The 27,610-nt window shown below is 37.3% G+C and overlaps 1 protein-coding gene across 9 annotated transcripts; it reads left to right on the top strand.

The window, feature by feature from the left end:
* Positions 1-27,610, top strand: LOC109167576 (probable helicase MAGATAMA 3). 9 transcript variants are annotated; one of them, XM_019316605.1, is made up of 10 exons: positions 1-223; positions 402-511; positions 859-1,419; positions 1,505-1,573; positions 10,924-12,261; positions 12,344-12,668; positions 12,745-13,006; positions 13,081-13,305; positions 13,398-13,470; positions 27,424-27,610. In XM_019316605.1, the coding sequence occupies exons 2-9, from the start codon at positions 407-409 to the stop codon at positions 13,456-13,458; spliced, it is 2,946 nt and encodes a 981-aa protein (XP_019172150.1). In that variant the 5' UTR covers positions 1-223; positions 402-406; the 3' UTR covers positions 13,459-13,470; positions 27,424-27,610. The 9 variants fall into 9 exon arrangements, with proteins under 9 accessions (XP_019172150.1, XP_019172149.1, XP_019172155.1 ...); XM_019316604.1 differs by having other exon boundaries at positions 2-223; positions 317-511; XM_019316607.1 differs by lacking the exon at positions 1-223 and adding an exon at positions 246-320.

The raw sequence follows: 27,610 nt of genomic DNA, 5'->3' as shown, positions 1-27,610 counted from the left end.
GGAATTGTTTGCTTCGCTACAGAGAAACTTTTATTTTTCTGTTTTCTTGTTGACTCGTCGTCAACCTGTGCTGAGCTGAGGCCATTCTTTAATCTTTAATCCCACTTTTCTTGCTCTTACACCTTTAATTTCTACGTTGTTTCTGCAATCCGTACGGGGTTTCCTTTTCCAAGTCACTGCCGTTTCACTTTCATTATATTACAGAGTTAAAGTTGCTTCAAGTGTGAGTACAATCTTTTGCCATTTTGTAATGCACTGTCGTTTCCTTATACTTGGGTTTTGCTCTGTCTGAAAAATATCACTGTTTTTTCTAAAGAAGAGGGAGTGGAAACTGAAAAGAACTGAGCTTTATGTGTATGGTGTGTCTGGGTAAGATTTGAATATTTGATTTGATCATCCAGGAACGATGGAAATTGCAAAGAAGAAACAACGTCCAGGGCACGGGTTGATTGATGCAGTGTTTTCTTGGTCTTTAGAAGACGTTATGAACAAGAATTTGTACAGAGACAAGGTTTGATTATTGCTTTGTCTTCTTTAAACTCATGCATACCTCTCAGTCTAAAACGCTAAAGTTTGCTGCTTTATTTGTACTTGATGATCTGTTTTATGTTATTTTCTCGAGTGTTTATAGAGCTTGTCAGATTGCATTCATTCACATGACTAAATACTTTATATAAAATTGTGGGTTTTTTTCTATTTAGTTTCTTGAAGTCACGTTTGATTTAAATTCTGTGTTTGATTCTCATGTATAAATTCTTGATCTTCCTCATGCTGGTAAGGTACTTTAAATTTGCTTTGATACCATCATGTTGATTTGCAGCTGTAAGTAATGATATGAACTAATGAACCCCCTTTTAGGTTAAAGAAATCCCAGATACCTTCATGTCCACGGATCATTACCTCAAGTCATTCATCAATCCACTTCTTGAAGAAACACATGCTGATTTGTACTCAAACATGATGAATTCACTCCGAAATGCCCCATCTTGTGAGGTCTTAGACGTGAAAATCTCTAAGGATTTCAAGCCTCCTAAAGATTTGTTATACAATATTCTCTTGAAGAAAACTAGAGAGGGTGATGGTGAGAGTAAACTACCGTATGAACCCGAGGCTGGGGATCTAATTGCATTCTCCGATGTGAAGCCTAAGCGTGTTGAGGATTTGAACAGACCGAAGATGTCCTATGTCATAGCTGTAATCCAGGGCAGGAAAGATGATGGTTCAGCAAGGTTTCCAATCTTGTCATCAAAACCTGTTACCTTCAAGAAAAAAATGGAGGGAGTGAGAGAGGGGGATAAGCTTTTTGTTGTTTATCTTACTAGTTTGACAACAAATATTCGCATATGGAAATCTTTGAATATGGACAAGGAAAGTGCTAACTTAAAGATTATCAAAACAGTGTTGCAAATTGATCCCAAAGTAAGATACTTCAATTCCTTCCTATTGTTTTATTTTTTTGCTTAGTTTCTCTTTGAATTGTAAATGGAAGTTCAAACATGTCCAGGATGAAGAAGGAGATTGTGGCCTCTGCACCTATAGAGGAACTCAAGCTACTACTTTATTGAACGCCAAGGCAGCCATACAAATACAATCCTTTGGATTAGATAATTCCCAGGAAGAAGCTGTTTTGAGCTGTGTAGAAGCGAGAAAATGTGTTCACCGAAGCTCTGTTAAACTGATTTGGGGCCCTCCCGGAACTGGGAAAACAAAGACAGTTGCCTCCTTGTTATCTGTCCTCTTCAATATGAAATGCAGAACATTGACTTGTGCTCCAACGAACGTTGCAGTCATAGGAGTTGCAAAGAGGCTTATGGAACTGGTAAGGGGTAGTCTCAAGTATGATAGTTATGGTCTAGGAGACATTGTTTTGTTTGGTAATGGGGAAAGAATGAAGGTGAATGATCACGAGGATCTATTGGAGGTGTTTTTGGATTATCGTGTTGATGCTCTTGCTAGTTGTTTGTCACCATTGGTCGGGTGGCAAGCAGGTTTGAATTGGATGATAAATTTGCTCGAGGAACCTGAAGAGCAATATCAGAAGTACATAGACAAAATAAAGGGTAAGAATGAAGAGAGTGATGATGAGAACATGTTGGAAGAGGAATTAGAAACAGGAAGCTCAAGTGGGGAACTAAGTAGTATTGCGGAGAAAGATGGTTTAATCACAGATAAATACTTGAACAAAACCAAGGGAAATAAGCAGCATTTGAAGAAGTTGATAGTTCAGACCATAAAGGAAAACAAGAGGAAAAGGATGAAAGATGAATCTTCTCAAAAGAAAAATATGTTAGGATCTAATGACAAAGTGGCCAGTTGCATTGGGGAGGTAACAATTTGGACATTTGAGGAGTTCGTTTTGAAGAAGTATAAATCTTTAGCGGAGCAATTAGACTTTTGTATGACAACCTTGTACACTCATTTGCCTACTTCCTACATCCCCCGAGAAGTAGCGAAGAAGATGGTTAGAGCACTTAATTTGCTTCAAACTCTTGGGGGACTGTTGAAAACTGTTGCTGAGATACCTGGAGGACTGAGAGATGGCCTTAAGGGGATTAAAGTTTCTCTGTCTAAGTGGAAGGAGCACATTCATGAATTGCAGATAACAAAGTCAGAATGTGTTATAATATTAAAACTTCTTCGTGGCAGCATTACACTCCCAAATTTTGCTGAGAACTATCAAATTCGAAGCTTTTGTTTGAAAAGTGCAGTTTTGATTTTCTCTACTGTCTCGAGTTCATCCAAACTGCACTCTGAAGGGATGACACCAATAGAGCTGTTGGTAATTGATGAAGCTGCTCAGCTTAAAGAATGCGAATCCACTATTCCTTTGCAGCTACCCGGTCTTTGCAACGCTATACTAATTGGAGATGAGAAACAATTGCCAGCAATGGTTCAGAGCAAGGTTTTGAAAGTTGTCTTAGCAACTATTTATTTTACAAGTTCATTAGTATTTTATAGTTAGCATCTAATGTATGTTATGTAATCCACAGATTTGCGAGAAGGCTGGTTTCGGGAGGAGCTTGTTTGAGAGGCTGGTTAAATTAGGACACAGAAAGCACCTCCTCAACATTCAATACAGAATGCATCCCTCAATTAGTCTGTTCCCGAATAAGAAATTCTACAAAGGGAAGGTAATGAATGGTCCTAATGTCAGAGACACAAGATATGAGAAGCGATTTCTCAAAGGAAACATGTTTGGACCATATTCTTTCATCAACATTAGCCAAGGGAAAGAAGAGCTAGATGAGAAATGTAGTAGTAAAAACATGGCAGAAGTTTCTGCAGTAGCTGAGATTATTGCTATGCTCTACAGAGGTATGTAATTTCTCTTTTGTCACCACTACTGCTCTTAAGTCTTATCTTTACCTTTGTGTTACTGATTTTCTTTTGCTCAATGATGGTAGAGTTTCTAGTTTCAAAACAAAGAGTCCGGGTTGGTTGCATATCACCATATAAGGCTCAGGTTTTTGCAATCCAAGAAAAGCTTGGCAAGAAATACAGCACTGATGTGGAGAGTGACTTCTCTGTGAACGTACGATCTGTAGATGGATTTCAAGGCGGAGAAGAAGACGTGATCATCATATCTACAGTTCGGTCTAATGGAAATGGATCAGTGGGTTTCTTGTCCAACTTTCAGCGCACGAATGTGGCTCTGACTCGAGCAAAGTACTGTTTTGCTTTCCTAGACAAATTAAACTGTTACTGAAATATAAGTATTAAGTTTTGTGCTCTTTTTACAGATACTGCCTTTGGGTATTAGGCAATGGTGCGACTTTGATGAATAGCGGTTCAGTTTGGAGAGAGTTAGTACTACATTCTAAGGTTCGCGGGTGCTACTATGATGCCTGCAGTGACAAGAACCTGGAAAAAGTGATTGCAGATGCATCTGATGAGTTAACAACCAAGTTGTCTGCAATGAGTCTAAGTGATAAACCTGGATCTTCTTCTTCTTTCAAAGCCTCTGGGTGAGCATTTAGCTTTAATAGCATCACTTTTTAGCTGTTTATGTTATTGAAACATCTGGTTCTGAAACTTGTTGCTAATGCATATCAGAAATATCAAGAATTTCAAGAAAAACAGAGCTTGGTAGCATCAGAACATGGTCAAATTGAAGACTGGTGTTTTGCTGACCAGTTTATGAAAGGGTATTATAATTTTATGATAAATGCTTGTAAAAAATTGTTACGTTGTTTTGAATGTAAATGGTGTGTGTTGCTGCATTTCATGTTTGGAAATCGAGTAATCTTAGAGCATTCCAATTGGAGTTTTTGAGAGATTTTGTTTACTCAAAAATCTCCATTAGGAATTTTCATTAATGAGAGCATAATAATTTAGATGAGAGAAGAAAGTTAGGAGCAATGTTTTTTGGAATAAAATTAAAAAGAAAATCGAGCATGAGATGCACGCAAAGTACCAGACATTTAAACGAAAACCTCTCATCATGGACCCCCTTGTCTGTGCACCGTTGTTATATTAGTGTTCAGAAAGAGAGCCGAGTGATCCGAGTTACGAGTCTGGATATTTTCAACCCAAGCTCCACCGTGCATATCGGTCAATCGCGCCGTTACCATCACCTTATCCAGTCTCTCCTCTATCCATCTATCTGTTCCACCCCCCCCCCCCTCCTTATCCCATGTGAACTGATGCCCTCTCATCGGTAATTGGAGCAAACCACAATTATCTATCGTTTCCCCAAAACCTCTTAGAAGACTATCCGGATGTGAGTTTCCCCCTCTCTTCTCTTGCTGATACAGAAGATCATTAAAGTCCCCCACTACGACCCATGGTAGTGCAGGCTTATCTTTCAAGCCACTCAACAACTGCCAGGACTCCCTCCGCCTACACCTCTGTGGATATCTAGAAAAACACGTCATACGCCATATCTCCTCCCTTATAGCAACCTCCACATCCACGTGGTTCTTCGAGTAACTCAACAGCCTAGCAGTATTATTCCTCCTCCATAATAGTGCCAAGCAACCCCCCCCCCCCTCCCACAACTACACTATCCACAAAGAACAAGCATTCAAAACCAATCTTAACACGTAGTCTCTCTGCATGCATTCGTCCCACTTTAGTTTCCATTAAGTAGACGAAATCGGGCTTCTTGCGGGACACAAGGTCTACTAACTCTCGAACTGTCCGTGGATTGCCCATGCCACGGCAGTTCCAGCTTATCGTACTCATGATGAGGGGTGGGCCTGAGCAACAGGACCCGCCGTAAACCCGTTTTTTGGCACCTCTGTCATTATCACATCATCCCTATCCACCCCCGAATATCCAACCTCCACATCTGCCTCCCTCCTCCTTTTCGATACTGCCACCACCGCCCCCTCACCTCCCCTCCCTACCCCCCGCTGTACGGCCTCCCCCTTACCAGAACCCGAAACTGTCCCCCTCTCTTCCAGCACCGCCGCATTCCTCCCCTTCCCCTCTAGCGGAATTAACCATGGCTCCCCAACTTGTCGCGGCCCCCGACTTCCACCACATGCCCTTAAATCAACCGTGTATGGGAATTGATCAGGAGTTAACCCCGACTTTCTTGTTAGCTTACAAAACTTATATGAGTGCCCCAATAAACCACAATAGAAGCAGAAGCTATGTAGTCGTTCATATCGAAAACTCACCCAGCAGCTCGTCTTATCCCGTTTAATGAGTTTCATTCTCCGTTTTAAAGGCTTGTCAACCAGGATTGAGACTCGGACCCTGTGAAACGTTTTCCATGGTGCCCCAGCAAAACGATCATCCACCTTAACAAACGAACCAATAAAATTGGTTACCTGCTCAAGAACCACATCTGATGTATAGCCCAATGGCAACTCATAAAGCTGCACCCACATATCCACAGAGTTAAGCTCGACCTCCGCTGGCCGAACTCCCGCCCTGACTTGCCGGCATACCAGGGTGTTATTATCAAACGATCACGGCTCTTCATCGAGCACCATCCGCATATCAGTTTCGTCGTAGAAGACAAACATGAATCTGCTCGGCTGAAACTCCGTAGTGTGCATTCCCCACACTAGTTGCCATACTGAAGCCATCATTTGCCTCATGTATTCAAGTTTGATTACCTTGGACGTCAAGAAACGCCCTACGCAGACCCACGACCTCTCCTCCTTCGCCGCTACCACACCGACTTCCTCCCCTACCGGTTCAAAACCGGCCTCCTCCTCCTCCTCCAACACCATGTCCGCCCAACACTGCGTTAGTCGTGCCACAGTTTCGTCCGTTCTGTCCTGCGACGCTGCTCCCACCACATCGTCATCAGCACACGTCGTCGCCATAGTAAGGAAAGCAGTCGTTGTTCGCCGTTCCTCCCTGTAGTGAAAATCCGGTGAGAAACCACCGTGAGAAAGCTCGGAGATCGCCAGAAACCATAGTAAAAAGACCAAAGCTCTAGAGAGAATTCCTAGAGAGAGAAATCAATAATCCTGTGGGCTTAATTGTGAATATAGAGTTATTTTAACCGTGACATTTGCGTAAATTTAATCCCTCACCCAATACAAATTTAATCTCTTCTTTTATTATTGAAGTGACATATTTGGTCTCTCAAAAACTTAATTAGTCACTTTATTAAGTACGAAGTACTTCATAATATATTGGCAATAGATTTAATTCATCAAATATGCTATTTTAAAAATTAGACTTTCCTTTTGAAAAGTAACAGTGATAACATTCTCAAGTTAGCTCTGTATATACATTATTTAAAAGAAGAGACCAAGATTCGAAATGCTCAGCAGCAGGGCAGTGTTGAAAACAATGTTAAAGGACCCCCTTTTCCTATTTTACGGAACAGGGAACACCGGAACAATTAAAAAGTTTATTTTTTTTTTCACTAAGAAAACTTAATAATAATGTATAGTACATTCTCAAGTTAGCTCTGCGCATAATTCTATATGAAATCAAAGAAACTATGGATACTTAATAGATACCGAAAGGAATACAAGATTTTTGAGGACGACAGCTCTACTAAAGAACTGTGCATGCATTTATGAACGCTAAGAAAGGAATACAAGGTTTATGAACTGTGATATATGTTTTAGGTTAAGGAAATCCCAACGACTTTCTTGTCCACAGATCATTACCTAAAATCATATTAGTATTAGGACTCTATGTATTTGACTCACATTATGATTCCTTATCCTAACCCTATGATTCCTCTTGTATATATTCTCCCATCTGTACCATTATCATTACATTACATTCAATACAATTTATTCAGTTCTCATCTGGTATCGAGCAGTTAGATGTTCATAATGTCTTTTTAAATGGAAATTTGACTGAAACTGTTTATATGAAGCAACCTCCTGATTACATTGATGTTAGTTTTCCAAACCATGTCTGCCTATTAAAACGTTCATTGTATAGATTAAAACAAGCTCCTAGAGCTTGGTTTAATCGTTTAAACACGTTCTTAATATCAGTTGGATTTCAAGCATAAAAAACGGATGTCTCTCTATTCTATTATTCACAGGATTCTGCTATGGTTTATCTATTGGTTTATGTGGATGATATTCTTGTAATGGGAAGTGACCAAACTCTAGTGACTCATTTACTGTCAAAACTGTCTACCACTTTCAAGATTAGAGACCTTGGTGAACCAAATTTCTTTCTTGGCATTGAAACTATTAAATGTAATGATGGAATTCTACTGTCTCAACAACGATATATGAATGACATCTTGAAACGTGCTGGAATGGCAGAATGCAAACCTCTTTCTACTCCTTTATCCATTTTGAAAAATGTTCCCTTTAGTGCAGACTTATATGATGATCCTACACAGTACAGGAGCCTAGCTGGAACACTGCAATACCTCACCATCACACGACCTGATTTATCTTTTGCGATCAATCAGCTATGTCAACACATGCATGCTCCTACAATTTCATATTGGGAGCAATTAAAGAGAATTTTGAGGTATGTTAAGAGAACCGTCACTTTTGGTTTACGAATCAGAAAGTCTTCTTCAAAAGAGATTCATGCATTTTCTGATTCTGACTGGGCTGGCTGTCCGGATGACCGAAAATCTACAAGTGGATTCGCTGTGTTTCTTGGCTCTAATCTTGTGTCTTGGGTCTGCAAGAAACAAAGAACTATTGCTAGATCTTCTACTTAGGCAGAATATAAAGCTCTAGCTGATGTTTGTGCTGAGGTAATTTGGATTGTTTCACTGCTGCGAGAAATCAAAGTACCAGGTATCTCTATCCCTAAACTATGGAGTGGCAATCTTGGTGCTACATATATGTGTGCAAATCCAATCTTCCATGCTCGTACCAAGCACGTAGAGATAGACTATCACTTTGTTAGAGATAGAGTTGCTGCTGCCTGCTGGAGATATTCAAGTCAACTATAATCTCAACAAAGGATCAACTTGCAGATATATTCACAAAAGCCTTGCCTAGTCCCATATTTTCTTTTCTCAGAGACAAGCTACATGTTACTAGTATACCATGTGCTTGAGGGGGAGTATTCGGACTAGTATTAGGACTTAATGTATTTGACTCACATTATGATTCTCTATCCTAGTCTCCCTATGATTCCTCTTGTATATATTCCCACAGTCTTGTACCATTGTCATTACATTACATTCAATACAATTTAATGAATTTATTTAGTTCTCATCATCTATCCCCTTCTTGAGGGGAAATGACTGAAATATGAACCAAGAAATATGTATTTTCAAAATTATGACGCCGATTGAAAGTTGGACAAAAATATGAAAAAGACATTTAAGAAATGCATTTGATGTCAGAACTGGTCAAACACAATCATAAGTGGGACTTGAGTCTTTTTTTTTTTTTTTTTTTTTTTTTTTTAAATTTGGTCGACGTCGACCACGTACCCGTTCGGCGGGAGCTTGGGGAGGAAGAGGAAGCTGGCTTATTTTGGAGGACATACAAAAATTTGTATCTCCTATAAAAGAATGTGCATGAAATAAATTTATTCATGTGTAACTAAATGTAAACATTTATGAAAAGTACATAGTATTAAAAAGATCAAGTGTGATGCACTTGATTAAAAAAATATTTGTAAAAATCAAACTTGTGATTTTTTTATATCTGCATATTCAACGATCGAACTCTTGACCTTTTATTAATAAAAATAAATGAGTCTTTTTGACTCAACTACACTCCTTCCAAATTATATGTCTTGATTTTATTGGAAGGAGAAGAAAATAAAGTAATAAAAGTTATAGTCTATATTTTTTAAAAAAATTCATTTTTTGTGTACAACGTAAGCAGAAGTAAAAAAAAAAAAAAATGTGGTAAAATGTGAGAGCATGGAGTATTAAAAAAGTTCAGTTTACTTTTCAAATTCAAACTTACCAGCGAAGGCCTATAGTAGCATGCATCATCTTTAGAATTGTAGACTCGTCGTCAACCTGTGCTGAGCTGAGGGCCTCAGGCCATTCTTTAATCCCACTTTTCTTGCTCTTCCACCATTAATTTCTACGTTGTGTTCTGCAATCCGTACGGGGGGTTTCCTTTTCCAAGTCACTGCCGTTTTGCTTGAACTGTGAGTACAATCTTTTGCCATTTTGTAATGCACTATCGTTTCCTTATACTTGGGGGTTTTGCTGTGTCTGAAAGGCGATAGATATCACTGTTTTTCCAAAGAAGAGGGAGTGGAAACCGAAAAGAACTGAGCTTTATGTGTATGGTGTGTCTGGGTAAGATTTGAATATTTGATTTGATCATCCAGGAACGATGAAAATTGCAAAGAAGAAACAACGTCCAGTGCACGGGTTGATCGATGCAGTGTTTTCTTGGTCTTTAGAAGACGTTATGAACAAGAATTTGTACAGAAACAAGGTTTGATTCTTGATTTGTCTTCTTTAAACTCATGCATACCTCTCAGTCTAAAACGGTAGCGTTTACTGCTTTATTTGTACTTTTTTTGAAAAGCTTTATTTGTACTTTATGATCTGTTTTATGTCATTTTCTTGAGTGTTTATAGAGCTTGTCAGATTGCATTCATTCACATGACTAAATACTTTATATAAAATTGTGGGTTTTTTTTTTTTTTTTTTTTTTTTTTTTTTTTTTTTTTTCTTGATGTCACGTTTGATTTAAATTCTGTGTTTGATTCTCATTTATAAATTCTTGATCTTCTTCATGCTGGTAAGCATGTAAGTACATTAAATTTGCTTTGATATCATCAAGTTGATTTGCAGCTGTAAGTAATGATATGAACTAATGAACCCCCTTTTAGGTTAAAGAAATCCCAGATACCTTCATGTCCACGGATCATTACCTCAAGTCATTCATCAATCCACTTCTTGAAGAAACACATGCTGACTTGTACTCAAACATGATGAATTCACTCCGAAATGCCCCATCTTGCGAGGTCTTAGACGTGAAAATCTCTATGGATTTCAATCCTCCTAAAGATTTGTTATACAATATTCTCTTGAAGACAACTAAAGAGGGTGATGATGGTGAGAGTAAACAACCGTATGAACCCGAGGCTGGGGATCTAATTGCATTCTCCGATGTGAAGCCTAAGTGTGTTGAGGATTTGAACAGACCGAAGATGTCCTATGTCATAGCTGTAATCCAGGACAGGAAAGATGATGGTTCAGCAAGGTTTCCAATCTTGTCATCAAAGCCTGTTACCTTCAAGATAAAAATGGAGGGAAGGGGAGAGGTAGATAAGCTTTTTGTTGTTTATCTTACTAATTTGACAACAAATATTCGCATATGGAAATCTTTGAATATGGACAACGAAAGTGCTAACTTAAAGATTATCAAAACAGTGTTGCAAATTGATCCCAGAGTAAGATACTTCAATTCCTTCCTATTGTTTTATTTTTTGCTTAGTTTCTCTTTGAATTGTAAATGGAAGTTCAAACATGTCCTGCAGGATGAAGGAGATTGTGGCCTCTGCACCTATAGAGGAACTCGAGCTACTATATTGAACGCCAAGGCAGCCATACAATCCTTTGGATTAGATAATTCCCAGGAAGAAGCTGTTTTGAGCTGTGTAAAAGCGAGAAAATGTGTTCACCGAAGTTCTGTTAAACTGATTTGGGGCCCTCCCGGAACTGGGAAAACAAAGACAGTTGCTTCCTTGTTATCTGTCCTCTTCAATATGAAATGCAGAACATTGACTTGTGCTCCAACGAACGTTGCAGTCATAGGAGTTGCAAAGCGGCTTATGGAACTGGTAAGGGGTAGTCTCAAGTATGATAGTTATGGTCTAGGAGACATTGTTTTGTTTGGTAATCGGGAAAGAATGAAGATGAATGATCACGAGGATCTATTGGATGTGTTTTTGGATTATCGTGTTGATGCTCTTGCTAGTTGTTTGTCACCATTGGTCGGGTGGCAAGCAGGTTTGAATTGGATGATAAATTTGCTCGAGGAACCTGAAAAGCAATATGAGAAGTACTTAGACAAATTAAAAGATAAGAATGAAGAGAGTGATGATGACAACATGTTGGAAGAGGAATTAGAAACAGGAAGCTCAAGTGGGGAACTAAGTAGTACTGAGGAGAAAGATGGTTTAATCACAGATAAATACTTGAACAAAACCAAGGGAAATAAGCATTTGAAGAAGTTGATAGTTCAGACCATAAAGGAAAACAAGAGGAAAAAGATGAAAGATGAATCTTCTCAAAAGAAAAATTTGTTAGGATCTAATGACAAAGTGGCCAAATGTCAAAGAGGAAAGGATCGCATTGGGGAGGTAACAATTTGGACATTTGAGGAGTTTGTTTTGAAGAAGTATAAATCTTTAGCGGAGCAATTAGACTTTTGTATGACAACCTTGTACACTCATTTGCCTACTTCCTATATCCCCCGAGATGTAGCGAAGAAGATGGTTAGAGCACTTAATTTGCTTCAAACTCTTGGGGGACTGTTGAAAACTGTTGCTGAGATACCTGGAGGACTGAGAGATGGCCTTAAGGAGAGTGAAGTTTCTTTGTCTAAGTGGAAGGAGCACATTCATGAATTGCAGATAACAAAGTCAGTATGTGTTGTAATATTAAAACTTCTTCGTGGCAGCATTACACTCCCAAATTTTGCTGAGAACTATCAAATTCGAACCTTTTGTTTGAAAAGTGCAGTCTTGCTTTTCTCTACTGTCTCGAGTTCATCCAAACTGCATTCTGAAGGGATGACACCAATAGAGCTGTTGGTAATTGATGAAGCTGCTCAGCTTAAAGAATGTGAATCCACTATTCCTTTTCAGCTACCCGGTCTTTGCAACGCTATACTAATTGGAGACGAGAAACAATTGCCAGCAATGGTTCAGAGCAAGGTTTTGAAACATGCCTTGCAACTATTTATTAAAGAAGTTCATTAGTTTTTTATACTTGGCAATTGATGTATGTTATCCACAGATTTGCGAGAAGGCTGGTTTCGGGAGGAGCTTGTTTGAGAGGCTGGTCAAATTAGGACACAAGAAGCACCTCCTCAACATCCAATACAGAATGCATCCCTCAATTAGTCTGTTCCCGAATAAGAAATTCTACAAAGGGAAGGTAATGAATGGTCCTAATGTCAAAAACATTACATATGAGAAGCTCTTTCTCAAAGGAAACATGTTTGGACCATATTCTTTCATCAACATTAGCCAAGGGAAAGAAGAGCTAGATGAGAAATGTAGTAGTAAAAACATGATAGAAGTTTCTGCAGTAGCTGAGATTATTGCTATGCTCTACAGAGGTATGTAATTTCTCTTTTGTCTTAAGTCTTATCTTTACCTTTGTGTTACTGATTTTCTTTTGCTCAATGATGGTAGAGTTTCTAGATTCAAAACAAAGAGTCCGGGTTGGTTGCATATCACCATATAAGGCTCAGGTTTTTGCAATCCAAGAAAAGCTTGGCAAGAAATACAGCAGTGATATGGAGAGCGATTTCTCTGTGAACGTACGATCTGTAGATGGATTTCAAGGCGGAGAAGAAGACGTGATCATCATATCTACAGTTCGGTCTAATGGAAATGGATCAGTGGGTTTCTTGTCCAACTTTCAGCGCACGAATGTGGCTCTGACTCGAGCAAAGTACTGTTTCGTTTTCCTTGACAAATTAAACTGTTACTGAAATATAAGTATTAAGTTTTGTGCTCTTTTTACAGATACTGCCTTTGGGTATTAGGCAATGGGGCGACTTTGATGAATAGCGGTTCAGTTTGGAGAGACTTAGTACTACATTCTAAGGTCCGCGGGTGCTACTATGATGCCTGCAGTGACAAGAACCTGGAAAAAGTGATTGCAGATGCATCTGATGAGTTAACAACCAAGTTGTCTGCAATGAGTCTAAGTGATAAACCTGGATCTTCTTCTTCTTTCAAAGCCTCTGGGTGAGCATTTAGCTTTAATAGCATCACTTTTTAGCTGTTTATGTTATTGAAACATCTGGTTCTGAAACTTGTTGCTAATGCATACATATCAGTAAAGTGAAGAATTTCAAGAACAACAGAGCATGGTTTTCGAGCAATGGTGGACGGGGCTGAGGATTGTTTTGAAGACTGGTGTTTTTCTGATCAGTTTATGTAAGGGTATTATAATTTTATGATAAATGGTTGTAAAAAATTGTTACGTTGTTTTGAATGTAAATGGTGTATGTTGCTGCATTTAATGTTTGAAAATACATAGAGGAATCTTAGAGCATTCCAGTTGGAGTTTTTGAGAGATTTTGCTTACTCAAAAATCTTCATTAGGAATTTTCATTAATGAGAGCATAATAATTTAGATGAGAGAAGAAAATTAAGAGCAATGTTTTTGGGAATAAAAATTTAAAAGAAAATCGAGCATGAAATGCACGCAAAGTACAAGCAAATAATGTACTAATATGGTGAGTACCAGATTTTAGTCTTCTCACTTAATCACTTAATAAGCTGTTAAGTCATTGTTATTTTTCCATTGTCACGTCAAGTCAAGAGTATGGGTGCCCTAAGGGTGTAAAAATTTCATCTTTTTGTGGATAAATAATGTACCAATGTGTACATTGAATACTTGAGAGGTTGTGAGGCTAGCGAGGGAAACTTACAAAGATAAACTCTTGAGAGATTTGAACTCTAGGGAAAAAAAGACCCAACCCAACATAGCACAATAATATTGTAACTAGGTCGGGATAAATTTTGTCCGGTTTCGATCGATTTTTAATTAATAATTAAAATAATTTAAAATTTAAAAACTTGACACTTTTAGTCTTTTAATTATGAATTTTGTGGCGTTCATCATCAAGAGAACAAGGTTGTAGATTTTTTTTTTTTTTTTTTTAGCTCATCCCACTTACAATAAGAATAACAACTAAACGGAGATAGTTGTTCCACCCTGAGATTAATGATCTTACTTGTGGAGGACGCAATAGGTGTTGTTACCCCTAAACACGTAGTTACGTGAGATTAGTGTGTTCATTTTGGGTTCCTGTGACAACCCAAAATTTAATTTTATAAATTCAGTTTTAAGAAATCTCAAAATTGTCATTTTCACTCCATAAAAATTTTTGCAATGAAATCGGTGTTAAAATTAAATATTTTGAGCCATTTTAAAATAAATTCAACATCGGAACATGATTTGAAACAAAAATTCTTAATTCTCAGGTACATTGCGTGCCAAATTTGGAACTGAAAATTCAATCTGAGTGAAACCGGATGAAATCTGAGAAGCTTAAATCAAGTGTGTATCTAGAAATTATTTTTGAGAAATTCATTTTCAACCCCAAACTACTTTTAAAATCCTGATTTTGGACCATGGTGAACCACAATCATCCAAGAACTTTGCTTGATTCATCTTTTAGCCAAGTTTTACCTTTATACCCTCAACCAATCATTGGGTATCATCCTAGGGTTTTGAACTCATATAAAAGGAATAGTAAGCTCATTTTCCTTCCTGATTCCACTCTTTGCTTCCCCCAAACATTAGCTTTGCAAAACGAAAGAGAAGAAAACACAGTAAGTTTTTCCAAGCTCTAGCCTTCCATTCCTTCAAGTTTCCTTCTACTCTATCTCTGAGAACTTAGTAGTAAGATGGTTGTGTGTTTTGCTTGAGATGTTTAGGAGGTGAAGGAGGGTGTAACTAGCTTGGGAAGAAGGTGCAGTGGAATCCCAGCCAAGAGAAGAGGTCTACAAAGGTATAACCCCATGGACTCTCAAAACTATTTTAGACTCTGTGAAGTCATTGTCTGTGCTTGAAATGAGTAGAAATGCTAGAATAATGTTGTGTGTGAGCTAGTAACTGATCTATTGTTGAGCTTTGATGTGTTGTTGAAGATTTGGAAGTGTTTATTTGCTTGAAAATGTCTTATAGGTGAAGAAGAAGCTCACTAGTGCACAACACAGTGTGCACCAGATGAGGCACGGATCTAGCCAATGGCCCTTGGGAGGAGCCGTTGACTAGGGCCATGGAGGAGCGGCCCTAGGCCACCGCTTGGCAATTCCAGGCGGTGGGGCTCATCAAGCCTCGCCACAAGCCCCGCTAAGCAGAAGCTGTGCAGTGGCCGGGCCCTTGTGGCTCAGCTACGTGTCGTACACTCGCGGGCTCTTGAGGCTCGGACACTCGAGGCAGTCATGATGCACGTTTATAAATTGATTTCATGGAATTTGGAGTATAATTGAGCATTATGTGATAGAAATTGTGAAGAAGAATGTTACATAGGTTGTTTGTAAATGCTTACAGTGAAGGAAAATGCTTGAGTGTTGGTTTTGGCTATTCATTTGAGTAGCATGAAAATTATATGAATGTTAGACAATGAAATATGATCAATATTTGTTAAGTTTTGCTAGAAAAGCATGCTTAGATGTCTAATTGACTTGTTGAGATTATGGCCAAGAATATCACAGTGTACAGAGCATTATTATAGTAAATGAGTTTATGTTGTACATTTTGAGCTCAAGATCATGTTGAATACTTGCTAAGTGTTTGCAAATGAAGAATTACTAAATTATGATTTATGAGCATGTTTATAGAATTGTTGCGAATCCACAGTGAAAAGATAATTGAAGTTCATTCTACAGTAAAGTGTATATTTGAGCATACGATGTAAAATGCATAAGTGGCCAACGTGAGCCTAAGTATTATTTTCAAAAACTCATATCTGTTTTAGAAAGTCATTATCTTGTTGCATTGAGAAATTGTTGAGAAGTTATGTGCATAAGTAAAGAAGTTGCATGAGATATATATGCTATCTATTGTGAGGCAAATAGAATTTTGGAGGCCCGTTAGGACTATGTCCTTTCGGAAGAAAAGAGATAAGATCGGATAGAACCGACAAACAGTGAAGGAAAGAAAGCAAAGCAAGAAACGGACATTGCGATCCGATATGAAGTAACGAGGTAGATATTCTCGAGTTACTAGGTTAGAAACTGCCCGTAAGGCTTGAAATCCTGGTCAGGGGGTGTGCACGCTGATAGTTCAATACCTGATTCCACAAAGTTTGAGAAAAGAACCAAGAGAGTGGTTTTACGGGCGAGATGAGTATTTGGCCGACTAGATGCCGAGCCTAGATAGGTCTATCCACCTTATGGTGAAGTCCTACCTCGCCTATGATTAAAGAAAGCAATCGAGTCAAGAGACTCAAGAGAAAGAAAGTGAGTCATTGTGACTCTAAGAAACATCCACAAGAAAATGAATTCTTTTACAAAAGAGTGTATATGTATATTTATCTATGCTTATACTAAAAGCATCATGTTCATTTTTATTGCATAAAGAGTATGATTGCACTAGATTGCATAAAGAGTATGATTGCACTAGATTGTATATTGAGTATATGATTGCACTAGATTGCATAATGAGTTTATGATTGATTGTATGTTGAGATTATATGATAGCACAAGATTGCTTATTGAGCTATGCGTTAGCATGAGATTGCTACTGAGATATTATATAGACTTGAGGTTATTGATAAGTTAAGTATATGAAAGTATGAGCTTAATGATAAGCTAGATAATTGTGAAAGCATGCCTATTTGATAATTAGGTTGCAAGCATTTAGAAACCCTGTTGAGCATGATTAATAGTTATTGAGTGATTGAGAATGCTTGATCTAAGTATGTGAACCAAATGTTTTCCAAAAGTATATACTGTAGTACTTTACAGGGTTGAGTGGAGTTATACTTAGCTTCGTGCTAACGGGTTTTATTTTCTACTTGTTGTTTGTTAACCCTTTTCAGGTGAGTCCAGTTCGTAAGAGAGAGTTCGAGTTAGACTAGACTAGCATTAGTTAATTTTTGTAATCTAAACTCTTGATGTTGATCTACTATTTGAGATTTGTAGTTGACTACCCTTATTTTTTATGGTGATGGACACCGGGGTTTTATCCCCTAGTTATTGAATGTTAGTAAAAGTTTTATGTTTTAGTTTTCTACCTTTGCATGTGCAATTACTGTGAAGGGTAATTGTTGCGGTAACACCTCCTTTGAGTTGTTTATTAGTAATGTTTATTCCGCTGCCTTAACTTACCTTTCGAGGTTATGTTTGTTAAATAAGTTTAAGAAAAGTGGAGTGTTACATTTTCCCTTATCCCTTTCGACCCAAAAATTATGACCTTTGTGTAAATTTAATCCCTCAACCAATGCAAATTAATCTCTTCTTTTATTATTGAAGTGACATATTTGGTCTCTCAAAAACTTAATTTGTCACTTTATTAAGTACTTCGTAATATATTGACATTAGATTTAATTCATCAAATATGCTATTTTAAAAAATAGACCTTCCTTTTGGAAAGTAACAGTAATGACATCAAACCACCACACTCGGAATAGGTCAAAAAAAAAAAAAAAAAAAAGCCCTAACATATATTCTTATACCTTAAATTTAAATTACATTACGGAAAAAAAATACTAATATCAAATAACTTGAAATAAAATTTACTAAGTTTTTAATAATATTACGTAGTACATACACAATAATAATCACGAAAAAGACACCAAAAGGAATACAAGATTTTTGAAGGTTCAGATTGGTTTTCCATCCTGTCTTTACAGCCCATTACCTTCCGGAGAATGGAAGTGGGAGCTAAGCTTTTTGTTGTTCATCTTACTAGTTTGACAACGAATGTTCGCATATGGAATTCTCTGAATGTGCACCCCGAAGCTTCAGAGTTAAAGTTGATTAAAACACTGTTGCAAAGTCATCCAAATGTAACTTGTTTCCATCTTCCTTTTCTTTTCGTTTTATGTTTATAGATTTAGTATATCTTTGAATACCAAATAAATTAAAAGTTCATACATCATGTCCAGGATGGAGAAGGAAATTGTGGCCTTTGCACTTAGAGAGAAACTGAAGAAACTGTGTTATTGAATGCTATTCATTCCCTTGGATTGGATGATTCCCAGGAAAAAGCTGTTCTGAGTCGTGTAAAATTATTATATAATTATTGTTGATTATATTTTAATTAAATTTCTATTAATGGTAAATAATATATATATATATATATATATATATATATATATATATATATATAGAGGCACGCACAATGCATCAATATATGTGACCGGGTACTTAGATTAGTATTATAAATATTTTATTTATTGTAAAAATAAAGTATAAATTATATCAAAATTGTTTACAGTCCTAGATCAGAGAATTATTTAGCTCATAGTTTAGCTTTGTATGTTTCTAGTCAGTCTGCTATTATGTATTGGGACTCTGTCCCGCCTCACACTATTTCGCAGTATTTTGAATAAATGCCATGACGACTCTTTTCAAAAAAAAATATATAAATTTTGTTAATCTCTATAGTTTTCAAATATGATGATTAAAATTTTACTACTTTAAGGAATTGCGATTTGCTTAATATAATTTGAACTATAACTTGTAATTATTTGCATTTATAATTTTTTTTTGTGGGCATAAATTTTCGCGCATCGCGTTTACAAAATGCTAGTATTATATATAAATATTATAATAATTAATAATTTCAACTCTTCAAGTTCTCATACCTCAACTCTAATTCGTAAGTCCCAAGATTTGGTGTTTTAATAATTCTTATTTTTCAAATATTAACTATGTAGATAGATGATTCTTCATATTGTCATTAACAAAACACTTCAAGTGGCACTCCAAGTGAGCCAATTGAACAAGCGGTCAGACAAAAAAGAAAACGTTCAAATAGTGAACTTCCCCCAAAATCGAACTCTATGGTTAAACCGAATGGTTTAAAGTTTTTTTAAATCGAAAAACGGAAACCCAAATCGAAACCGAAAAAAATCGAATCGAAACTCGAAACGTCCACCCCTACTATTTATAGTCTAATTAAAAGTCAAAGAATAAAATTTGGTAAATATCAGTGGTCAAGGGAACATTTTTGAAATTACTTGGCAGAAGTGTCAAATAGGCTCATCTACCACTGCGAAGTGCTCAATTCCCACCACGAACTAAATTAAGTGACAAATAGGCCCATCTACCAGCTAAATTTGTTCAATTGACTTTTTTTGCAGGTTGCTAACAGGTTACCTATTCAATTATTAAAAAATAATATATATATATATATATATATATATATATATATATATATATATATATATATATATATATATAATACACACACACAAATCTACTACTCACCAACTGGTAACCTCAAAGGCAAAAGCAGAAAAGTTTGACTATGGCTTCTCTCATTTCCCTAACTCCATCTCATCTAAAGCATCTAGGGTTTACATCCTTTACATTCAATCAGGGAGAAGGCTGAGATGCAACTCACATAAGTTTTTTTGACTTTTTTTTTTTTTAATAACAAAATTGCCTTGCTGAGACATGGAAATGCAAAAGGTTGATGTGGCATATACCACAACAGGAGGTGAATAGTGCAGTAAAATTATGTAAGGGAAAGGGGAATTTTCCCCAAAAAATTACACATTTACATAAGAATTTTGACATAATAGTGTAATCTTCTAATCCTAGGATAAAGTCAAATACATGTGAATTAAATAGAAATCAATGAATTATATACATAAAATGTAAATGTTAGTTTACAGCAAAATAAACAGAAACATAAAGTTCATTCCTTAAACTCGCATAGTTACTAAGCAAATATTGAAAGCTAAATCCTATTACCTCTGGGTTCCGGCAGCACCGAGGAGGTCTCCCTCACTCCGAGCCGCCACCGCAATCAACCTAAGGCCATGGCTGTCTAGGGACGGTCATGGCCGTCCATGGCCGTTTGGAACGAGGACGGCGGCCTCGTTCCAAGCCGTTTGAGGTCCAGATCTGGATCTCATGTTTAACAGTCGTGGATGTTCGACTGTCCTCGCCGGACAGCCACGATTGTCTATGAAATACCAACTACCAGCTGTCCGGTGTGGACAGCCGGTGGCTGAAATTTTTTTTTATCATATATATATATATATATATATATGTGTGTGTGTGTGTGTGTGTGTGTGTGTGTGTGTGTGTGTGTGTGTGTGTGTGTGTGTAATAATAATAATAATTGAATAGGCAACCTGTTAGCAACCTGCAAATAAAGTCAATCGAACAAATTTAGCTGGTAGATAGGTCTATTTGACACTTAATTTAGTTCGTGGTGAAAATTGAACACTTAGCAGTTATAGATGAGCCTTTTTTTTTTTTTTTTTTGAAAGCTACTGGTTCTATTACATTGTAGTATCTGTTCATATACTTTCTCAACCTACTGAAATACAAAGAACCAATAACGCCTCCACTGAGGCTTGAACTCATAATCTTCCAATTGGAAGTCCAACTCGGATACCATTAGACCACATAGTCCTGGTACTTCTGGCAAATTACTTTTACTATATTAATATTATACAATATCATTTTAACCTTTATTTCTTTCTTTCCTCTCAAGTCTCAATTTCCTATCATTCTATTCTTTCTTACCAAATAATGTAATCTAAATTTCACTTTATTCTTTTTTTATGGAAATATAATTCAATTCCTCTTTAATTCCCACCTTCCAACCAAACGTCCCGCACTATAATTTGCCATGAAGCGAGTTTTGCTAAGAAATTGTGAAGGGTAATTAGAGAGTGTGGAAATCGATGTCGCTATTTCACTGTTTTTATTCCTCAACGAGGATCGTTATGTTGTGCATCCATATGCACCATGCATGGTGTATACATATGCAAAAACGACGTCGTTTTTGACGTCTAACTTAAAAAAAAAAAAAAAAAATCGGAATTGTACAACTACACATCCATAATTTCATCACATCCATAATTTTATAACTATACATCCAGAATTACATAACTATACATCCAGAATTGCATAACTACACATCCATAACTTCATAACTATAAATCCAGAATTGCATAACTACACATCCAGAACTTCATAACTACACATCCAAAATTGCATAACTATATTTCTAGAATTGCATAACTATACATCCAAGATTTCATAACTAAAAATCCAGAATGAATGAACTAAAAAATGAATAACATAATATTATGGTTGGGAATCGAAACTGATTTTTTTAAAATAGGACACACGTTTTGATGCAAAACGACGTCGTTTTTACATCCGGATGCATCATGCACGGTGCATACGAATGCACCATGCGCGATACATGCGGATGCACCATGCACGGTGCATACGAATTCACACCATAATTTGCCCCTCAACGAATAAGAAATCTAAGCTACATAGAGTAACGGCCTCACTATGTTCAATTCTTGTCCCACAAGTTTCTGAGCTCATTGGATTGATTATTATTTACTTAGTTTTGAGGACATACAAAAATTTGTATTTACTATATATAAAAGAATATGCATGAAATAAATTTTATTTATGTGTACTAAAATGTAAACATTTATGAAAAGCAAATAGTATTAAAAAGATCAAGTGTAATACCTTCGATAAAAAATATATTTGTAAAAATTAAATTTGTGATTTTTTTATATTTGCATCACATTTTTAATTAAGCTAAATTGCATCATATATGATACTAACAATTCCGAATACGGCTCAACTTGTTAACCTATTCAAAAGAATTTAGGGTGTGTTTGGAAACCTGGAAAATGAGTTCTGGAAATCATTTTCTAAGTTTCCAGTGTTTGGATGTGCCTGGAAAATCAAGTCAACGGAAATCATTTTCCGTTGACTTTGGAAAATAGGCTTGTTTTGGAGGAAAATGACTTCCCCTTTTTTTGGGGGGAAGTCATTTTCCAACTTTTACACCAACATCACACCACCACCAACATCATCAACACCATACCACCATCACCACCACTATTGCCGCCGCCACCACCACTATACCCCCGCCACCATCACACCACCACCACAACCACCACCAACACCGCAACCACTACCACCACCACCACCACCACCATACCACCGCCACCATTGCCGCCGCCACCACCACCACATACCACCGCCACCACACCACCACCTTCACACCACCACCGCCGCCACCACCACCACCATACACCGCAACCACCGTCGCCGCCACCACCACCACCACCACCGCAACCACGCGACCACTGCCACCACCGTCATACTACCACCACCATCACACCAACACCACTACCGCCGTCGCCGCCACCACCAGCATACTACCGCAACCACCGTCGCCGCTGCCACCACCATACCACCGCAACCACCGCCACCACCATCACACCGCCGCCGCCACCACCACCACGACCATACCACCGCAACCACCACCATGACCATACCACCGCAACCACCACCACCACCATACCACTGCCACCACACCACCACCTTCATACCACCACCAATTATTATTATTATTATTATTATTATTATTATTATTATTATTATTATTATATAACGAATAAAACCACTACCACTACACCACCACCACCACCATAATATTTTTGATATATTATTAGTTTTTTTTTTTTGAAAAACTTAGCTATTTTTTATTATATTTAAAATTAATATTATATTGTTATATATTATTATACATGTTGTAATATTCTAAATAAAATAATTAAAATGTTTAATTATACAATTCTACTCATTTTCCAGAAAATGAACCAAACACAGAAAAACAGTTTTCCATAATGCAACCAAACACTGGAAAGGAAAATGTTTTCCGGAAAATGACTCATTTTCCAGAAAACATTTTCCAGAAGTCATTTTCCTGCTTTCCAAACGGACCCTTAAAAATTCAAATTTTAGCAATAATCATTAAAAAAAAAAGTAATTTGAAAATGATGGATTTTAGCAATTCAATCTAGTCAAGGATCAAACCTTTGACCTTTGATTAATAAGGATGGATGAGTCTCTTTCACTCAACTATATCCCTTTCAAGTTATGTCTTGATTTTATTGGAAGGAGAAGAAAATAAAGTAATAAAAGTTATAGTCTATATATATTTTTTAAAATGAATTTTTTGTGTATCACGTAAGCAGAAGTAAAAAAATGTGGTAAAAAGTGAGAAAGTATGGTAAAATGTGAGAGCATGGAGTATTAAAAAAGTTCAATTTACTTTTCAAATTCAAACAATCAAACTTACCAGCGAAGGCCTATAATAGCATGCATCATCTTTGGAATTGTTGACTCGTCGTCAACCTGTGCTGAGCTGAGGGCCTGAGGCCATTCTTTAATTCCACTTTTCTTGCTCTTCCTCTACGTTGTGTTCTGCAATCCGTACGGGGGGTTTCCTTTTCCAAGTCACTGCCGTTTTGCTTTCATTATATTACAGAGCTAAAGTTGCTTGAACTGTGAGTACAATCTTTTGCCGTTTTGTAATGCACTATCGTTTCCTTATACTTGGGGTTTTGCTGTGTCTGAAAGGCGAAAGATATCACTGTTTTTCCAAAGAAGAGGGAGTAGAAACCGAAAAGAACTGAGCTTTATGTGTATGGTGTGGCTGGGTAAGATTTGAATATTTGATTTGATCAACCAGGAACGATGGAAATTGCAAACAAGAAACAACGTCCAGGGAACGGGTTGATCGATGCAGTGTTTTCTTGGTCTTTAGAAGACGTTATGAACAAGAATTTGTACACAAACAAGGTTTGATTCTTGATTTGTCTTCTTTAAACTCATGCATACCTCTACTAAGTCTAAAACGGTAGCGTTTACTGCTTCATTTGTACTTGATGATCTGTTTTATGTTATTTTCTTGATTTGTCAGATTTCATTCATTCACATGACTAAATACTTTATATAAAATTGTGGGTTTCTTTTGTATTTAGTTTCTTGAAGTCACGTTTGATTTAAATTCTGTGTTTGATTCTCATGTATAAATTCTTGATCTTCCTCATGCTGGTAAGGTACTTTAAATTTGCTTTGATATCATATATGTTGATTTGCAGCTGTAAGTAATGATATGAACTAATGAACACCCCTTTTAGGTTAAAGAAATCCCAGATACCTTCATGTCCACGGATCATTACCTCGACTCATTCATCAATCCACTTCTTGAAGAAACACATGCTGATTTGTACTCAAACATGATGAATTCACTCCGAAATGCCCCATCTCGTGAGGTCTTAGACGTGAAAATCTCTATGGATTTCAATCCTCCTAAAGATTTGTTATACCATATTCTCTTGAAGACAACTAGAGAGGGTGATGATGGTGAGAGTAAACAACAGTATGAACCCGAGACTTGGGATCTAATTGCATTCTCCGATGTGAAGCCCAAGTGTGTTGAGGATTTGAACAGACCGAAGATGTCCTATGTCATAGCTGTAATCCAGGTCAGGAAAGATGATGGTTCAGCAAGGTTTCCAATCTTGTCATCAAAGCCTGTTACCTTCAAGAAAAAAAAGGAGGGAGGGAGAGAGGGGGATAAGCTTTTTGTTGTTCGTCTTACTAGTTTGACAACAAATATTCGCATATGGAAAACTTTGAATATGGACAACGAAAGTGCTAACTTAAAGATTATCAAAACAGTGTTGAAAATTGATCCCAGAGTAAGATACTTCAATTCCTTCCTATTGTTTTATTTTTTGCTTAGTTTCTCTTTGAATTGTAAATGGAAGTTCAAACATGTCCAGGATGAAGAAGGAGATTGTGGCCTCTGCACCGATAGAGGAGCTCAAGCTACTACTTTATTGAACGCCAAGGCAGCCATACAATCCTTTGGATTAGATAATTCCCAGGAAGAAGCTGTTTTGAGCTGTGTAAAAGAGAGAAAATGTGTTCACCGAAGTTCTGTTAAACTGATTTGGGGTCCTCCCGGAACTGGGAAAACAAAGACAGTTGCCTCCTTGTTATCTGTCCTCTTCAAGATGGAATGCAGAACATTGACTTGTGCTCCAACGAACATTGCAGTCATAGAAGTTGCAAAGCGGCTTATGGAACTGGTAAGGGGTAGTCTCCTGTATGATAGTTATGGTCTAGGAGACATTGTTTTGTTTGGTAATGGGGAAAGACTGAAGGTGAATGATCACGACGATCTATTGGAAGTGTTTTTGGATTATCGTGTTGATGCTCTTGCTAGTTGTTTGTCACCATTGGTCGGGTGGCAAGCAGGTTTGAATTGGATGATAAATTTGCTCGAGAAACCTGAAGAGCAATATCAGAAGTACTTAGACAAAATAAAAGGTAAGAATGAAGAGAGTGATGATGCCAACATGTTGGAAGAGGAATTAGAAACAGGAAGCTCAAGTGGGGAACTAAGTAGTACTGAGGAGAAAGATGGTTTAATCACAGATAAATACTTGAACAAAACCAACGTAAATAAGCAGCATTTGAAGAAGTTGATAGTTCAGACCATAAAGGAAAACAAGAGAAAAAAGATGAAAGATGAATCTTCTCAAAAGAAAAATTTGTTAGGATCTAATGACAAAGTGGCCAGTTGCATTGGGGAGGTAACAATTTGGACATTTGAGGAGTTCGTTTTGAAGAAGTATAAATCTTTAGCGGAGCAATTAGACTTTTGTATGACAACCTTGTACACTCATTTGCCTACTTCCTACATCCCCCGAGAAGCAGCGGAGAATATGGTTAGAGCACTTAATTTGCTTCAAACTCTTGGGGGACTGTTGAAAACTGTTGCTGAGATACCTGGAGGACTGAGAGATGGCCTTAAGGGGATTCATGAATTGCAGATAACAATGTCAGAATGTGTTGTAATATTAAAACTTCTTCGTGGCAGCCTTACACTCCCAAATTTTGCTGATAACTATCATATTCAAAGCTTTTGTTTGGAAAGGGCAGTCTTGCTTTTCTCTACTGTCTCGAGTTCATTCAGACTGCACTCTGAAGGGATGACACCAATAGAGCTGTTGGTTATTGATGAAGCTGCTCAGCTTAAAGAATGCGAATCCACTATTCCTTTGCAGCTACCCGGTCTTTGCAACGCTATACTAATGGGAGACGAGAAACAATTGCCAGCAATGGTTCAGAGCATGGTTTTGAAACTTGCCTCTATTTATTAAAGAAGTTCATTAGTTTTTTATAATTGGCAACTGATGTATGTTATCCACAGATTTGCGAGAATTCTGGTTTCGGGAGGAGCTTGTTTGAGAGGCTGGTTAAATTAGGACACAAGAAGCACCTCCTCAACATTCAATACAGAATGCATCCCTCAATTAGTCGGTTCCCAAATCAGACATTCTACAAAGGGAAGGTAATGAATGGTCCTAATGTCACAGACACAATATATGAGAAGCGATTTCTCAAAGGAGACATGTTTGGACCATATTCTTTCATCAACATTAGCCAAGGGAAAGAAGAGGTAGATGAGAAATATAGTAGTAAAAACATGGCAGAAGTTTCTGCAGTAGCTGAGATTGTTGCTATGCTCTACAGAGGTGTGTAACTTCTCTTTTGTCACCACTACTGCTCTTAAGTCCTATCTTTACCTTTGTGTTACTGATTTTCTTTTGCTCAATGATGGTAGAGTTTCTAGATTCAAAACAAAGAGTCCGGGTTGGTTGCATAGCACCATATAAGGCTCAGGTTGTTGCAATCCAAGAAAAGCTTGGCAAGAAATACAACACTGATGTGGAAAGTGATTTCTCTGTGAACATACGATCTGTAGATGGATTTCAAGGCGGAGAAGAAGACGTGATCATCTTATCTACAGTTCGGTCTAATGGAAGTGGAATAGTGGGTTTCTTGTCCAACTTTCAGCGCACGAATGTGGCTTTGACTCGAGCAAAGTACTGTTTGTTTCCCTAGACAAATTAAGCTTACAAACTGTTACTGAAATCACCATATTTGTATATCTTCACTCTTTCTTTTTTTGTGATCCTTTACAGATACTGCCTTTGGGTATTAGGCAATAGCGCGACTTTGATCACTAGTGGCTCTGTCTGGGGAGAGTTGGTACATGATTCTAAGGCCCGCGGGTGCTACTATGATGCCTGCAGAGACAAGAACCTGGAAAAAGTGATTGCAGATGCATCTGATGAGTTAACAACCAAGTTGTCTGCAATGAGTCTGAGTGATGAACCTGGATCTTCTTCTTGGTGAGCATTTATTTAGCTTTAATAGCATCACTTTTTAGTTGTTTATGTTATTGAAACATCTGGTTCTGAAACTCGTTGCTAATGTGTATCAGAAACGTGAAGAATTTCAAGAACAACTAACAGAGATTGGTAACATCATATCAGAACATGGTCAAATTGAAGACTGGTGTTTTGCTGACCAGTTTATGAAATAACATTTTTGAATGTAAATGGTTACGTTGTTTTGAATGTAAATGGTGTATGTTGCTGCATTTCATGTTTGAAAATACATATATAGAGTAATCTTAGAGCAATCCAAAATGGAGTTTTTGAGA

This window comes from Ipomoea nil, unplaced genomic scaffold (assembly GCF_001879475.1).
Source record: "Ipomoea nil cultivar Tokyo-kokei standard unplaced genomic scaffold, Asagao_1.1 scaffold3169, whole genome shotgun sequence".
Taxonomy (NCBI): Eukaryota; Viridiplantae; Streptophyta; class Magnoliopsida; order Solanales; family Convolvulaceae; genus Ipomoea; species Ipomoea nil.
This window is presented reverse-complemented; position numbering and strand designations above follow the sequence as displayed.

What these genes read in the sequence shown, in the direction of transcription:
- LOC109167576 (XM_019316605.1), top strand. Translation starts at nt 407, where the DNA reads ATGGAAATTGCAAAGAAGAAACAACGTCCAGGGCACGGGTTGATTGAT. An exon ending in CTACTTTATTGAACGCCAAG is followed by an intron (nt 1,574 to 10,923) that starts GCAGCCATACAA and finishes TTGAACGCCAAG; the next exon opens with GCAGCCATACAATCCTTTGG. An exon ending in TCTTCTTTCAAAGCCTCTGG is followed by an intron (nt 13,306 to 13,397) that starts GTGAGCATTTAG and finishes CATACATATCAG; the next exon opens with TAAAGTGAAGAATTTCAAGA.